The sequence below is a fragment of the Papaver somniferum genome, chromosome 9 (assembly GCF_003573695.1).
Source record: "Papaver somniferum cultivar HN1 chromosome 9, ASM357369v1, whole genome shotgun sequence".
In the NCBI taxonomy this organism is placed as follows: Eukaryota; Viridiplantae; Streptophyta; class Magnoliopsida; order Ranunculales; family Papaveraceae; genus Papaver; species Papaver somniferum.
Window position 1 is genome coordinate 195,597,427 of NC_039366.1, and position 17,990 is coordinate 195,615,416.

A 17,990-nucleotide genomic window follows, 5' to 3' on the forward strand; every position below is an offset into this window, starting at 1 on the left:
CTGGTTTTCTGGTAAAAAGTGGTGGAGGAGGCAAGGGCTTGCTTAAGAAGATGCTCGAAGAACCAAATCGCCTGAACCTTTAAACAAATGTACTGCATGGGAGTACTTTGAGTTCGAGAGACTAATCTTTAGGGCCCTGGCCTAAACCGTCGTTCCAGGTTCAATTCGGTTATAAGAGGAGGAGAAGGGTCGTGTCTGTAGGGAGGGAAGCTAAGATTGTGTGGATATCAATGGAGATTGATCTATTGGTGATATGATTTTGAATTGTTGTGAAGATGATTCTCTGTGTAGACAAGATAAATCTTCTGGAAGTGTTTTATAATTTGACTGCCGTAAGTTTTCTTACGTTGAGTCTTGCTAGTCTTATCAAAGCATAGGTTTCAGAAACCTATTTATTACAGCACATCAATCTTCTGTAAGTGGTGACAGTTGAAGGAAGTGGAAGAATGGGGAAGTGGGAGATCGTGAAGAAACCACTTCCACGTTGCATGGAATACTTGGTTGATCGACCATCCACTATTCCATTTTCTCCCTTAACTTCCAGCATGACTTACCACAACTCTCATCGTGGATGTACCTCACATCGCACGTGTTATAGACCGTCAGACCAAAACCCTAGTGATATCCCCCCATGTGACTTGAATTGATGTCTCATGTGTGAGTCCAATTTACAGACGTGGTCAATCTTTGACCTAAGACTATGATTCTTAACTATAAACTGAACAAACGAAGTTCAAGGCTATTATGAATGAAGCATAAAATGTTGAAACAAAAACATGTTCTGGACATTGAATTAGGTCACTGATGACCGTGATATATCATTATGCTAGTTGAAGCAGTAATGATAGTTGAGTGATCTGGATATGGTTTGATGAGATTGCTGGATCGATCATAAACCATTATATTGGTGCATTGAGCACTTATGAAAATAATCATTACTGAATGATCATAGGAAATATTTCTCGATCCATGTGTCATGAGTGAGTCGAATGACGAGGAGAGATTATAATATTAAAATAATGGTCGTCTGACGAACCAAATATCGGTCGATGGACCAATGAACTACTGATAGCTGGATCAGTATGAATTCCTGAATATTGATAGCTAAATCAACATGAGAAATACTGCTACTCAAATATTGATAGCTGAATCAATATGAGGAATATTACTCTGTGGAGCAATTAAATATTGATAGTTGAATCAATATTGACAGAGGTAGCCGTTTTGAACCTTGTTGGCTGTGACCATTTCTAGTTGAAGCAATTAGGGTGTTGATAGATGAAGCACTGATGATCAGAGCAAGTACTGCTATTCAGAGTAAATACTGTTATATCAATGAATATTATTAGTAAGACCAAAATAAAAATAATTAAAATTAATGGTAGTTGGACCGAATATTATTTAATTAATTAAAACATTGATTGCTGGATCAATATTAAAATATTAGTGTTTGAACCTGTTCAGAATTATGCTAGACAGAGCATTCAATTCAAAACCCTAATTATGATCAATGGATTATCAGTGGATGTTTAACTGAGAACGAACAAATGGATGGGAGAGATACCGGATCTAGGGGTGATGGATCAACCATGTAGTATCCGGATGTTAGACTGAACATTTACCGAACTCCTTTTGCAGAGCAGTTGGTCAAAGGATGATTAATTGTTGTTTAATCATTATTAAAAAGAGTGCTGACTGAGCATTAGATAATTAATAAAATCTAATTATGGAGAGAGGAGGACCGACCATGGGTTGTGGAACCGGCTCTTGGTGGTCTCGGTACCATCTAATGGTGAGTGGATGACCTTCCCAGTTGTAGGAAGGAGTTTGAACTAAATATAGGCTTTGAATGATTAATTAGGTAAAAATTCATCAAAAGATGTGGGACCGGCTTTTGCAAGCCAAAGGGATGATCACAAACGGTCATGGAGGCATGCCCGTGTCGTTATGCTGTCCGCGGACCAATCCTGAGAATTTTGGTATTTTTTGATGGTCCACCGAGCATTATTTCATGCTTATATGAAGAATTTGAGTTTGACTAAAACTCCCAATAATGGTGGAAGGACCCCACTAAAAATATTAAAAAAAGTATACAAACGATGAACAATCCTTCAGTATCACGATGATGGATGTTATCGGCATCTTCACAAAATTTATTAGAAATTTTTAATAAAATGTAGCTCCCATTTGCTGGCAACCATTGATATTATCTTTTGTAAAGTGTATATAATTCTACAAATTGATTCATCTTCGTCCATTTCAAAATTGACACCACGAACTCTAGTGGATTTCGGTTATGATGGTTGCAAAGGTTGCAAACTGCTTGCCATTTGTTAGATACAAATATGAATTTTAGGAAATTTTCCGATAGATTAGATATGTGTGGGATTGTGTGGATAAAATGCGATTAAAGTGGATGAATAATAAGTATTTATCGATAATTCAAAGAGATCCACTGGATTTAGCCGTCAAGATATATCCGTTAGGTGACTCCACTTACTCCGCGCAAATGAATAAGAAATGCTAGCGGTTGAACTCAGCCCGCACAACTTAGGTTCAACCGCGGGTGTTTCTTGTTCAGCCGTGCGATGCATGAATAGAAGCGCGTCACTTTTTAGGCCGTAATGGGCAAGCACACATATTCGCTTGTTTGCTCATCCATTTTTCATATTTATCATTTTATTGTGAGAGCAAAATCCATGGATCAATTGCCCCAAGATACTTAAAACATTATAGAAGAAAACAAAACAAATGACCTCATGCATCCAACGACTAGTAACTTGCTAGATTATAAAGATCTCTTGTGCGGCCATGCAGGATAACACTCCTCTCATAAAGATATTTGTTTTCTAAAAGACTATTTTTACCCTGACCTATTGAGTTCTTCATAGGTTTCACAACGGGGCTTCCCAAAGACGATGAGTTGACAACTGAGTCCCTGGGAAGTAGAAAACCCAACTACAAATCCATGATAAAATGGAAAGTGGAATTAACATTTAATCCCAAATTAGTTGGGCTTTAGACACTCTAGTCCTCTCCTCTCGAACCTAGTATTAGGAGATCCAAATTTACGCAATTCCAAACGAGTCCATCCTTTTGTGAACGATTTAGTCCAAAATGTTCTTTTTTCAAGAAAAAAATACCCATCAACCAAATGTTATGTTCGATTCTTTGTTCTATCTCTTCTTTCTTTTCTAGCGGAGAACAAATCCTAGAGCTTAATCTCATCTCCATGAAGATTCAATCCATAAATACAGATTTGATAATCAAACAAACACGTCAATCAGATCGATTCAACTTGAAAAGCTTGGATTGTCATCATTGGTACAATTTCTTAAAGTTAATTCGAAAATGAGGGGATTAGAGATCCAGTTTCAGCAAATTAATTTGAAGATTTCGTAATTGAAGCCATTCGAAAGATAAGTTTAATCTACTTTTATTGTTTAATTTTATTGCAATTGCTTATTTATTGATTTAAGGATAGTGATTTTTGAGCGGTCGTATCCTAGATTGAATCGATCCATATGTTGTATGAAAGGAATTTGTACTGATAAGGGTTTTTATAAGGTTTTCATGAAATTATAATCAAACTGCATGAGAAATGTTTAAAGAAGATGCATAGTTAAATGTGTGACAGGAGATGGATTCATCTGGAAAAAGTGTATTTTTTTTTTGTAAAAAAAATTTAAAATGATTTTTTTTCCTTTTTCAAATTAAACTAAACACATAAAGGTGTACGTTTATGCCTAGACGAATTCGTAATTGCTTTGTGATTCCTGGGAACAAATTTGATTCCATTTGTTAAGATACATTTGAATGTAAATAAATTAGGATATCTTATTCTGGTCTAATATGCCGTTGGGTGTATGTGTGTATTATGGATTACACAGTGCTCGTCTTTCGGAAAGGTATATATGTATTTTACTGATTTTCATCTATGATACACTGGAATGTATTGCCTACACATTAATGAACATAGTCCCTGGATATGGATGCGGTATGTATATGACTGTTTTGTAGAAGATTGTGTTGATAACCTATGCAGCAACATTTATATACGTATGAGTGTCGTGTAAGACAAGTAGCCAAAGGCGCACAGCGAAGTGTAAGCACATAAAAGGATAAACACGTCACATCTAACTTAGTGATGTATGAGCACCTAAGTGTCTCCAAGTTGTGAAATGATATTCATGTGTCCATGTGTCGTTACAAAATCCTAAAATGTGAAATGTCCTTGTCATGTAGTTTTGACACTAACCATTTTTAAGGTAGTTGGATATTATGAACTGTAATCCTTAACAACTAAAGATGTTTCACAAATGCTCCGGCTATACTGTTGAGTACCGTGGGGTAAGAACTAAGAACGAAGGAAAAAAATGTCCGTTGAACAGGCTGTATGAATCTAATTTTTAATACCTACTCTATTATCCATCTTATTTACCATATAATTGTGTATGCTTGGTTCTCATTCAATTCTCAGTTCCAAATATGTTGCGACTCTAAACGCTTTAGCAGTTAAGAGAACAAATGAAGTATCGGCAGCTGAATTGCGTTAATAGTTAAGGTGTGCAAATTGATGCACATGTGAAAAAATGACTCCATGCGCATATGCTTTACTATGGTGTACAAGTTGGTGCACATGTGAAACAACGACTCAATAATCTTATACATGTGCAAATAACTAGAATGTACAAATCGGTTCACATGAGAGAAAAAAAGTGCCTCCATAAATTATGCTTGCGTAAATAACTAAGGTGTACATAACTGTACACATGGTGATTTTTAACGTAGACATGCTATTGTTAACTTGTACTAAGGTGTACTAAGGTCAGAAATGTACACCTGCTATTGTTAACGTGTACGTAAATGTACACCTGTTGATTTTAACGTGTATATAGTTGAACCACGTGCTGATTTTTTGAAACTTCTAGGTTTGAAAGATATTACTCGACCTCCTTCTTGATTTTAATGTATACCTATTAATTTTAATGTATATATAGTTGCCAATCGCTGAAGATGCAGACTCTATGATCGTCGTTAGTATGGCAGAGGCATGGTAGCGGAGCTGAGCTAGTAAATACAATGGTAATCATTTAACCCATGGGGAACAACCCAATTGACCAAGGGGCACTCCCTGATACTGGTTGGTCACTAGTTCGAGTTCCGTGCTGGTCTTTCCCAACAAAAGAAATTCCGAGTTTAAGTCCCACGCTGCATTTTTCACTGTTAACTCCAATGACAAGAATTGTTCATAATGACTTCTGTTTCTTGCTTTTGGTGATTAAAATAGTACGTTCTCAAGCTCGGAGAGGGAGCCGAAGCTCAATGCATTAGTGGATTTACATCTTTCGATATACCTGCTCCACGTGGACCACTTCTTGTTTCCTTTACTTGATCTCAATTATCCTAGAAATATTTGTTCAGTTGGCATTTTAACTGGGTGGAGGTTAAGAACTGTTATTTATCATTCTTGGGTAGAATTCTTATTCTTTGCAGGATCTTGGGAGATAGTTTCATGGGTAACTACCACACATTGTTCGACTATGGAAACATGAGGATTGGATTTGCTGAAGTAGCTTGATCAACTTTATTGAGTGGGTTCTGTCTCTATGGGCAGTAAGCGTTTCACGTATCCTCGTATATACATCCTTGTTCATCTTCCTTTCCTCCGTGTTTTTTTGGAGAAGATTGTCATCAGGGTTTTAAAATTGTCCTTGCTCGACTGTTAGGAGTATTGTCTTTGACATGCGTTATTTTATTTCGAGTTAACTTTTTTATGAAATAGTGAACCCCACAATTTATTTTCTCAAGAATTGATTTAAGTTGGTCTCGATTGGATTCTTCTCATATAGGTTTACAACATTTTGAGTAAACGTGAAAATCCAGGACAGCATGAGGTTATGCGCAAAATGAAAAATGAGTTCTTAGTAAACTGGGACGGTCTGCGTATGAAGGATAAAGAACGTGCACTTGTTCTTGCTGCTACCAATATGCCATTTGACCTTGACGAAGCTATTATAAGGAGGCTTCCTTGGAGGTAAACTCGTCTGGACACTTAAAGGTTCTATCATTTACCTTATTTTTTTAATGAAATGCTAGCTAACTACTCATGAAGAGAGTAGAACAGTGCTCTCTTTATCCCATTTATTTAACATAGCACCCATGTGTCCTCTGTCAATCATGTGCTTAGGTTTACTTCCTTAATATAAGGAGTTGTTACCTGTTATGTCTTAAAAAGCGTACTTTATGTAAGGAAATATGTGAACCACGGATATTAGTGTACACCAGTTGATTATTAACGTTTACATAGTTGTACACCTGTTTATTGTCAATGTGTACATAGTTGTACACCTATTTATTGTCAATGTGTACATAATTGTAAGCATGATTTTTAATGTGCACATAAATGTACACATGTTGACAAGGTTTTAAAAAGCGAAAGCTTGGGCGAAGCGCTCTCATACCAAAGCGTAAAGCGTCGCGAAAGCGTAAATCGAAAGTGAGCTTTTTGAAATATATATAAATAAGAAGTTATCAACCTAATAAAACAAAACTATGAAGTTCAGACATGATGAAAGGAACAACTAGACTAACTAAGCATATGGCATACTGATATTGCATAATCTACCCAAGAGCTATTTAAATATACTAGCCACGAATGTCTGCATCATTCATATCATCATGTAGATAGTCATCGTCATCATGATCGCCATGCCCTACAAATTATGTTTATTAGTATTTAGTTAGAAAGCGCGAAATAGGCCCTATTGGGATTCAAAGGCCGAGTTTTCACTTCCTAATATAAACCAATTCGTAAAGCGGCGCTCTAGAAGAGCCTTGGACCTGAAGCGCAAAAAAACGCCCAAAAGCGCGCCCCAAAAGCACCTTTTTAAACCATGCATGTTGACATAGCTTTATACAATCTGGTGTACAACCTGGTGCACATGATTTGTATTCCTAACTATAGGTCTGTCTTGATCAAGATGTTTTCTCCTTATGGAAGGATCGAGTCAGAGAAATTTTTATGGCACACTCGTGGTCCAAAGCGAGGAGAGCCACGAGGTTTCACTTTCATTCAGTTCAGTACCAAAGAGGTATATCATCCATTACTTTCAACTACTATAGATTGTTGTAGTGTGTAGTTCTTTCTGCGAAGATTGGAATGCTTAAATAACAATTTAGCATAGAGCGAGCACGTTCACATAAACTATAAACATGGTGTACAATCTGGTGCACGTGTGAAAAAATGACTTCATAAGCTTATTCTTGCATAAGAAATTGGGTGTACAAATTTTTGCACATGAGAAAAAGATTGACTTGATAAGTTTATAATGCATAGATGCCTACTGACGCACTATAGAAAGGCTTATGCACTTGATAAGCTTATGCTGCAGCTGCATAGATTTTTATCTTTAAGTGTAGTATCCTTTTTCTGGAATTTTATAGGTGTGATTGTTCATTCTCATGGATGTATGTCATGTTTGGTTATATGGACGTTGGATTTGCTAGGATTTCTGTAAAGGTGTACATGTCTGTACAATATCATACGTTTTTGTTTATATAGCATGTATACTTTAATGTACAACGTATATATTTTTTATTTATGTGTTTGTAATATGTAGGGTATCAACCATGTTTGAGAAGGTTGTGTATGCTATTCTGAACCATGGTGAACGTTCAGTCATATTTTGGTAGATGTGCATATTTTCTTCACTAAAATTCTCTGTGATGAATGCAGAGATTGTTTTGTTTGAATAAATGCGTTACTTTGTTATTCTTTTGTAGATTGTACATACTTGTACGTTGTATTCTCTACATGTGTCCTGTTCTGTAGACCCGAATAGATTGTGACTCTTTAAGTCAGTAACTGACTAACTTTTTTACTTTAATTGTTTGCTTGCTTTGCTTCTTATATGGTTGTTGGTGAAAGGTTTATCCCTTCTTTTTTAACCCGCGATTTCTTATGTTTATCGTTTTATCCTCGATGCAGGTTGACTGCTAAACCAACCTCTGCAAATCCGGCTATTATCTAACTAGAGCTTGGCGTGGTTGATATTTTTTTTTGGTCTGTATAGACTAGAGTGGCAGTCTGGCTATCATTGATATTGGATTTTCAGGATTTTTGCAGATGTGTACATAGATCTACACCATTGTAAATTTAAAAAAAAAAATGAAAATTATATAGTCATATGGGTACTCTTTTTGTAGCTCTCGGGAAGGGCTTTCCGAATATATAAAGTTTGTGAATTTTGGACAAACGATTCGAAAGATAAATTATTTTTAAGTTTTTTTTTATATTATATAAAATTGATGACATCATCATGAGTCATTTTGGACTAAATTGTACATATTTGTACTAAATTGTAAATCAGAAGGGTTACTTGTGTACTTTCCATTAAAAAGGACTTATTTGTACCTAGTTGAATGGGTTAGGACTAACTAGTATATTTGGATGGGATTTTGGACTAGACCATATTTCTCCCAAATGGAAATTGTTTCGCGTGGCCCACCTACTTATCAGAGGAACGATTTTTTAGGGCCATGATTTTTTGGGGGACGGTGATGTACTTAGCCACCTTCCCTACGCTTATAAGGAGTGTCCTAAAGTTAGAAAATGACTAACTTATCCTTTAGCCTTGTTTAAATTATAACTAACCTAATAACCACCCTTCTAAACCTACTTTACTTACCTAATTAAAATCTAATAATAAACACAAAAACATAATTTTTTCTACTAACCAAATTTCATTTTAAACTCTTCTCTTATCCTCTTATTTTTATTTATTTTTTCCATTTCATAATCATTTTAAATCTTAGAAATTTGATATTAGAGGTACTTATTTCAGACTAATTCATGTCTGCTTTATATATTTGTGATTGATAAACTGAGTAAGTAGTAATCCTAAAAATTAAAGTTGCAGAGAGAAGTTCGGCTAGGAATTTTGTAAAAAAAACTTTGTCGAACTAGCTGAACCTAATGGAAATGAAGAACAATTCGGCTGGTTCGCAAAAAAAAAAAAAAAATCCTGACCAAACTTTTAATTTTCTATCCGAACTTTAATTTCCTAGCCAAACTTTCTGATTTTCAAGCCGAACTTTTCTCTGAAATCCTATATATTATGTTCGGTTACGTCGTAATTATTTTTCTCCTAACCGATTTTTTCTTTGAAACCAACAAAAAATTAAATTTGAAGTATGACTGGGTAGTTTGAAGGTTCAGATTCAAAAAAAAGAAATAAAAGAATTGAGTTTTTCCAAAACTCTTATATTCTCCTTCTTCTTTTCTCTCAATAACTTAATTTAAAAAAAAATTATAGATTTAATCTTACACTAATCACTAATTAACTTAACTTAATCATTACACTAACTAATCACTACACGAACTTAATTAAGAAGGGTAATATTGGTATTAACATAAATACTTGAATAAATAATTTGATGTCAGTTTATTTCTAAATGTCTTACCAAAAATAAAATCATGGTCCCCTCAAAAAATAATGGCCCCAAAAAAAAATCGTTATATCAAAGGCGGAACAAATCGTGAGATTGAACCCTAAGTGAGCCTATCAGTTCACGATTAAGGCCAAGCACTATTGTGAGGGATTTCCCTTAGTTATCCCCTATTTGTCGCGAAATCCAACCATTGTGGTCTTTCGTGTAGCTTAAGTGTAGGGATATCTGTTAACTACATTTAAAAGTGGATCACGTCTGATTCAGGTAGTAGAGAAGGAAAATCACACAGAATTTCAGTTTTCGTGAAGAAACTGCTTTACGGAAACTCAGTTTATGTTTGAGAATTTTTAATTTTACTCTTTATTTTTCATTTTAACTCTTTTATTTTATTAAAATTCTTTATTTTCTATTATATCTCCATTTTTATTCTCTTCAAATTCCTTTTATTACCCATATATAATATTTATCTAAACGTGTGGAAAGAAAATTTGGAAAGAAAAAAAAAACGATAACTGAGTTTCTCTTGGGCACTATACTAAGGGATGGCACATCACCATAGTTAGGTAGCCTTGAGAAAAGTGTTAAGCGATCTAGTCTCTATCGAGCGGTAGAGACTCGACCCCCCGGTCGAGTTTGCACATGCAACTATCTAAACTCGACCTCCTGCGGTCGGTGATCTACTGTGTATAAATATCACCATTTTCTTCAGTTTTCATTCACAAAAAACAAAAAAAATTCTTTCCTTCTCTAGAGAACAAACCAGAGAGCTTTTTTTCTCAAAAATAATTTCCAACAAATAGATAAAGAAAAAGAAACAGAAAAGACAAAGGAAAATCTACTGCATATAGTGATATCGTCTGAGTCCAGGATAAAGAAAAAGAGTTCCCAAATGTTAGGCAACTAGTTGGACCTGGTGTATTATCTATGCATTTATCTAACTATCCCGAGAGAGTTGGTTTTCCTAAACTAAGAGGTGGGTGGTCTGAGATAACCGAAGTGTTTGGGTTCCTCCCTGAAGTTGTTAAACAATCCATGCGAAGATATCCTTGGCAGCGTTTATATTCATTAAAGGAAAAAACCACATGACTCAAGTTGTGCGAGTTGTAGTAGAATGTTGGTGGAACACTGCAAATACGTTATTTTTCAAGGATTTCGAGTGTGGTAAGTTCTATTTTTCCATTCAATAGTTTAATTTTTAGTTTAGATACAAACTTTAATTTTTAGAGATTCAAATTTTAGTTTTACATACAAGCCTTAATTTTATGACCATGTTGTTTTTAGGGTTCACATCGTTAGATTTGTATATGTTGACGGGAATAAAATGTATAGTAAGGGTGAAATAGTAAAATTTAACCAACTAAAGTGGACATCAGAAGGATTATGGAAACAACTACTTCCCTTGTACTCAAATGATACTGAAGGAAAACCATAATCCATACAATTATACTCATATGGATTAGGAGTGTCTGGCTTGAAGTCTTTTTTGAACCGTTATGCTTGCAAGGGGATACACAGAGTTGAAGATTATCCCGAGCTTGAACATATTTTTGTGTTATGTGGTGTTAGGCCAAGTTTTTTCCCCAATGCTAGCTCAGTGGCATTAATTGGTTTTCTCGACTCCTTAGATGATTTAACTAAAGCGCCAAATTATGATCGGGGCCTGCAGTTTTAGCTGAACTATATTTAAGTCTCGGTGAATGCTCGTATAAGGATAAAGATAGCTTGAATGGATTTTGGTTCGTATTGGAGGTTAGAACTACAATCCCTTTCTATTATTTGATTCATTATCGAATTAATTGTTAAATTAGCGATGGATGTACTAACACAACAATGTTCGTCAATGTTATTTTTCAGTATTGGAGGTATACTTACTTTAAGGTCTGCGAACCTGAGTTTCACGAAACACGATTAATCTTTCCAATCGTGTACAAGTACAAAGCTGATAATTGGGTTGGTCAAATTAGTGATGGTAAAAATGTCCCTGCTATTCAAAGAATGCAACAACTGTGAAGAACTAGTATCAACATTATGTCAATGTCGTATACTTCTATTGATGAGTACCATGGACCAATATCACAAAGCATGCTACAGTTAAGCCTTAAGCGACTTGTGTTTTACGGTCCTATTACGGGTCATGGTATTTGGTACTACAGAGAAAGACGTATATTTCAGCTACAAGGCAGAAAGGTAAAAGCAAACAACCCGTTTCCAACTTCAATAATTTCACAGGATGATTCGATCACGTTGATAAATAATGGACAACCTTGGGAAGAAGCTGAGATTTGATCCAAACCCCAGATGATAAATTTGATTAATACAGTTGGTTTCAAAAGGTATGCAAGCTAAATATTGTTGTTCATATACAAAACTTAGGTAGTGTTGACTTTTCAGCAATTGGCAATTTTCCACTTACAGACCTTCCATCCAACCTCCATCACCGATGGGCGAAGCATATACGTATCCTAGCAGTCAAATGGGGTCGTCAAATATGCCTCAAATATCTTGGGAAGTCTAGACTTTATCACGCGGTGGAGATATTGTTACAATTCCACTTAGTAATGAAGGTCTGCATACTACGGTGTGGTGGCATCACCAGAAGAGTATCAGAACCAGTTGAACACTTTAACGCTTATTTTCGATGAATTCCAAAGTTTTCACTTGAGACAGATGCAGATACAGAGGGAGAATTTGAGTTATGAAATGTCTGAGACTCCGTTAGGAACAATTTTTCAAATGGGTTTAGGTCGTGATGGCATTTCCGCTGGTGATAGCAGTGTGTAAGAAGTCGTGGAGGTTGTAGAAGTCGTCATTTTTCTCCAACTATGGTGGAAGAGACTCAGCTACCAATAGCAGAAGGAGCAATAACAGCATACGCGGAGATGACGGATATCGCAATTTTTACCCCAACAAGTACTTCAGCATTTCATCCATTTCAAGCACCTGCTCATCCAATTCAACCATCTACGGTACCATATCAAGGTTATGAATCGCTTGATGCTACTCAACCACCATTTCAGACTCAAACTGGTGAGTTTTCGGTGGATCAAACAGGGGAATATATGTTTGGAAATTGTTAGTTTGATAGATGTTAATCGTTAGTTTCAATTGTGGTTTAATGTAATTGCACTTTTGTTTGATAAATAAAAATCTTCTTTTAAAGTTTTCTACATAAGTTAAAAAAAAATTAAGAACTTAAAACATATAAATTAGATTAAATTTGGGCAACACTTTTAAGATTTCATAACAATTCCATATCGGAACTCCTTTCCGTTGTCCCGGAGCCATTCTGCACGACACCTTTTTTCAATGTCCAGCAAGGTTTCATCACTTCTCATGTTTCGAGACGCTTCCCTTATCATATAGCAATATACTTGTTAACATTCTTAGAAATTATGGAGAACCGAGCACTCAACAGCATCAAATCACGATTTCATGAGGTTCGTTATTTCTTCTTCAAATTTCTGTAAAACGCGTCCCCAAAACGGAATGGACTGCAATGCACCATCAACAATTGGATGATTAGTGATGAAAAAATAATATCTGAAGATTCATTCATCTTCTAACGTACTAAAATTGTGTTGATGTGCAGCTCTTGCACTTCTTGCTCTTTTTATTTCATTTTGCACATTAGCTCGGTGTTCAACTCTTTGATTTTCGGCAGCATGTTGCTCTACTATGAACTGAGCCATGTTCATATTTTGAAAAATTGGAAAAACTAGTAAAATAGGAAGAAGGTGTGTCTTGAAATGAAATTAGAATTGGGTATTTATAGACGGATGAATTTATTTCCGTTGGATTAAATCTAAGGGACAGTCTAGTTTCTACCGAGCGGTCGAATCTCAGTCGCTACCGGTCTAAACTAGACTGTTTGGTTTAGTCTTGACCGAGCGGCCGAGACTCGACCTCCCGGTAAAAACTTAACCTGGCCCGGCTAAATGATAAATTATCACTTAGCCAGGTCTGTTTATCACTTCTCCATACCCATAGTGGGTGCAAAAGTGGCAAACTCATACCTTTGCCATGCTCACGGCTAGAAGAGCTAACCCCCACCTTGACGTGGCTATAGGCTGTCAAGATGCCATGCAAAGGCACTGTAAGAGCTTCTCCAATGGAATGTGTGTGAAGAAAAAAGTCTTCATCCACATAGGATACACAACAATTTTTACAAAAAATCATCTCCAACCCATTGATGTGAAGATGATGTGGCAAAAAAAAAGTTAGACATCCTCTAGGTCAACCTCTAGTTTTAGACATTCACTTAGAGGAAATAATTAAAAACATTTTACCACCTTAGGGGAACTTAGTGATGATACTGTTTGTTTTTTCAAGCGTCTGAAAAATTGTTTAGTTAGCCATGACGCTGGTAGTGGTCTTGCTAGTTTTATTTTTCACAAATTAGGTGTTGCTATTCAAAAGGGGTTGGTGCTCAGCTTGTTGCTCGGCTACCAACTAAACCCTCTTCTGTTAAATGTTAAAGATCTAAATAAAATATTTAATAAAAATCATTAAAAACAAGAAAGAAAATAATTTTAACCAATTATATACCTACAAATAAGTAAAAGAATGATACAACATTTTATGGGTTGGAGAGACAAAATTTATTTTCTCATAATATCTAGGATTTCATACTTAAAAGATGTCTTAAAAATGATGCCACACATGAAAGATCCACGATCACGATTGAAGAAGCTCCAAGACTTGGTCATGGATTCAAAGAATCACGATTAAAATGGAAAAATATTCCATGGACACGTACTATTTTCCTAGCCGCAAAGTAATTTATCAAGCTGTCAACACGTAGATTGCAAACGGTCTTCAGTTCTTGACACAGGTGCAGTTACTTCGTTTCCTTTACTAAACTGAGCTCACCAGCACCACAAACCACCGCAAAGTTTCCTAATTAAGCAAAGAAATCCCTAACTAATCATTGCCACGTTTCACCATATTAGGGTTCTTTGTCTTTGTCTCTCATTGACACGACACATTACCATCTGAAAATACTTTAATATCCTTAAAAAAAACAAAATCCAAACAAATTTTTCGCTGAAATTAAGATCAAAAATTTAAAAATTCGCAAAAAAAAATGAAAAAAAAATAAATGGGAAAAAGACATCCCAGCTGGAAAACCCTAGAAGGAACTGGAACATACCGCATCTATATCTCGTTTTGTTGCTTACTTCAACCCCCCTCTTCTTATATTGCAGCAAAAAAATCCTGAACTTTTCGAATGTATCTGATGAATCACTGAACATTCACTTAGGGTTTAGGGTTTACGATTTCAGAAATCCAAAAAAAACTAAAAATCATCAGATCTGAAGAAAAAATATCATTGAAAAATGTCTCATAATCAACAACAAAGACAGCAGGAGCGGCAAAATTCGTCAGACGAGGATAACAATAGAAGAAGAGAAGGAAACAGTGACGAGATTTCATTTGAACAGTTTCTTGATGGATGGTTGGAAAGACAACAGCGTTACTTGGATGAACTAATGCACGCAAATGCTAATTCTAAGGAAATTCCTGAAGAAGAATTAAAATCTTTAATCTCAAGAGTTCTTGGTCACTATCAGCAATACTACGAAGCGAAATCTACCGCATCGCGCAGAGATGTGTTCGTGTTATTCTCACCGCCATGGTTTAGTACTTACGAACGTACGTTTCTATGGATCGCCGGATTCAAACCAGGGCTACTTCTAAGAATCTTGAATAAGGCGGTTAAAAATTTGTCTGAGGATCAGTGGAGTAGAGTAAAGAGAATAGATACGGAGACTAAAGTGGCGGAAAGAGAATTAAATCAAGAAATGGCATCGATCCAAGAACGAGTAGTATCGCCGGGATTAGTTGATTTAGCGAGACGAGGAGGAAGATTAATTGATGGAGAAACATTAGATAGAGATTCGGAATTTCAGAGCATGAAAGAAGCGATGGAAGCTGTAGTGGTTGCTGCTGATTATTTGAGAGTTACGGTAACAAGAAAACTAGTCGAGGTATTGAATCATGCTCAAGCAATAAGTTTCTTAACTGCTGCGACTCAACTTCAGGTAAGGATTCGTGTTTGGGGTTCGCAAATGGAACGGCGGAGAACAAACTGATTTTGCTGATTGAGTTTTTGACATTTTCCGCTGAAGGAAAGGAATATATAGCTGTCGCCAAAGTGGTTTTAGATTTTCCAAGGGTTCAGGGTTAGCTTAATTAGGATTAGTCGGTCAGTGACGGTGAGGCTGATATTTTATATATAAGCTTCTCTGCTTGGTTTTCTTTTCTTTTTTGGTGAGCTTTTTCTTTTGACATCAATGGTCAAGATATCTTATATGGCACTCCTACTTGTGGAAATCTGAAAATTGTGATATATTGATATTGCTAAACTGGAATAAGAAAAAGATTATTAATCTGTACCAGTTAATTCATGCTTGATGTTATGTTTTGATGGTTATGATATTATCACCAATTAAGTTGCCACATAGAATTTGATATCTCTCCTGTTTGAGCTGGTAGTGCTGGCAGTACTGGAGGTCGGTAAAGCGCAGCTCCAGATTGCGACGTAATTATGGATGATGAGGTGATTTATAAGGTCTTTTTTCTGTCACTCTTTTCTGCATGCTATATTTGTTTTTGGGTACCTACATATAAAATCTCAAACCCCCTTAAAACCATCGGTTCATATGGATATGTAAGGTAGTACGGAATGGGGTCATCACCATTCTTATGCAGGGTGGTGATAGGATGCTGATTAGTAGTGCTGGGCAATCGCTCGACTAAGTTTTTGTGGGATCTAATACATTATGAGTACCGAGGGATCATGGACCAAAGAGAAATCGTGACATCAGACAGAGATTTAACGTGGTTCGGTCAACTCGACCTACGTCCACGGACAAAAACCCGAAGAGAGAAATATTATTGATCACTAATTTTGATGTCACTGGGATGATTTACAATTACAATGGCACTCTTTATTTATAGAGTGAATATGTAAATAATTAATTAATCAAGATATTATCTTATTCTTGAGTATATCTTAATTAACTATAACATATCCTAATTAATTAGAATATAGTAAATTAATTAGATACTTTCCTCTATAGAAAATAAGCTAAATTACGCAAGATCTCCTATTCGCGTAAACTTAGCTCGATCTCTGTCAATCTTCTGTATTACTTGATCTACGTCGAACCTCTAGTAGCTTGAGTCTCGACTACTTTATTTTGACTTTTGACGTATGACTTGAGTCCTGGTCACTTTACCTTAACCGTTGACTTCATCTTGAGCTTGACCACCTCGATATATTCTAACACCCCCACCCCCACCCCCGCAAGTTGGACACGGAGAGAATCAAAGTGTTCATCTTGAATACTGACTTAACGAACACAACTTCAATCACGTATTAGGTGTTATCTATAAATTCTTCGATATCTTGATCACAATTGGAAGAAAGTGATAAAAAGTGTTCTCGTAGAAGTATATTTGATCATCTACGTCACTTCAACTGAAAAGAATCACTAGAATAGCAATGGACAACATTATTTTTATGAGTAACGACATCAAACATGAAATCAAAAAGAAAAACATTGATTGATGTGAAAAATAAAATTTGAATTTTGAAGCGGAAGTGGAAGCAACTTGAGCGGATCTCCCCGCTCTGATACCATAATTCTCGACAGTGAAACAGAAAGATAATTGATTTCGATCTGCCAATAAAATCAATTGCCAAATATGCGACTTAATTGATTTGACAACAAGATAATTAACGTATCCATAGGGATATCCAACAGTGGAATTTGAATATCATTGGTTCTGAAAAAGTGTAAAGATGAACACAGTGATTAATATTTTGTTGATGTTAAAATAAGATCTTGGATAAAGATCTAAAAGAGATATATTATATCATCGACCAGACGATAGCGATTTCGATCTTGGTGTTAGATCCATATAGTGATTAATGGATTCTAAATTGTGATAAATATATCCCAAACGATATTGGTGAATATTTTCATAAGAAATGAGATATTCTCGAAAATGGAATGATATTTCGGAATCGGATGAATATTTCTCAGAAAATATGGAAAGAATTGAGACGTGATACATACGTATTTTATTTAAGGAATATTGGCTCATAAAATCAGAGCAAGCAGCGAATTGTAAGATCTTGGAGATCCTGGATAATGATCAAAATGTAGATACATTAGATGAGTTTTCGTGAGTGAAAACTGATTTCGAAAGATTTTAAAGAAACCCAAGATAAATGGATCGTGAGTTAATGAATCAACCCTTAATATATCCCAAAAAAAAAATATGGGACAAGAGCATGATAGATTGATAGAGTCGTGGTTGATAACAACCAGTAACAAAAGATTAAAAAAAATGGTTTGACAACCAGTAAAAACCAAAAATACCAAAAATAACTCATTTGACTTAATGGATTCCCATTAGTCACGGTTATAGATGAGAGACAATATTAATGTGTGCTTGAATAATTTGTAACACCACAAATAGAAAGAATATTATCGAAAATAAATGAAGATTTCCGGCGTGATATTGAC

General features: G+C 35.6%; 1 protein-coding gene across 1 annotated transcript; it reads left to right on the forward strand.

Moving 5' to 3' along the window:
• Positions 1 to 14,665: 14,665 nt before the first annotated feature.
• Positions 14,666 to 15,816, forward strand: LOC113308534 (protein DOG1-like 4). The gene has a single exon (XM_026556987.1). The coding sequence runs from the start codon at positions 14,790 to 14,792 to the stop codon at positions 15,543 to 15,545; it is 756 nt and encodes a 251-aa protein (XP_026412772.1). The 5' UTR covers positions 14,666 to 14,789; the 3' UTR covers positions 15,546 to 15,816.
• The last annotated feature ends 2,174 nt before the right edge of the window (positions 15,817 to 17,990 follow it).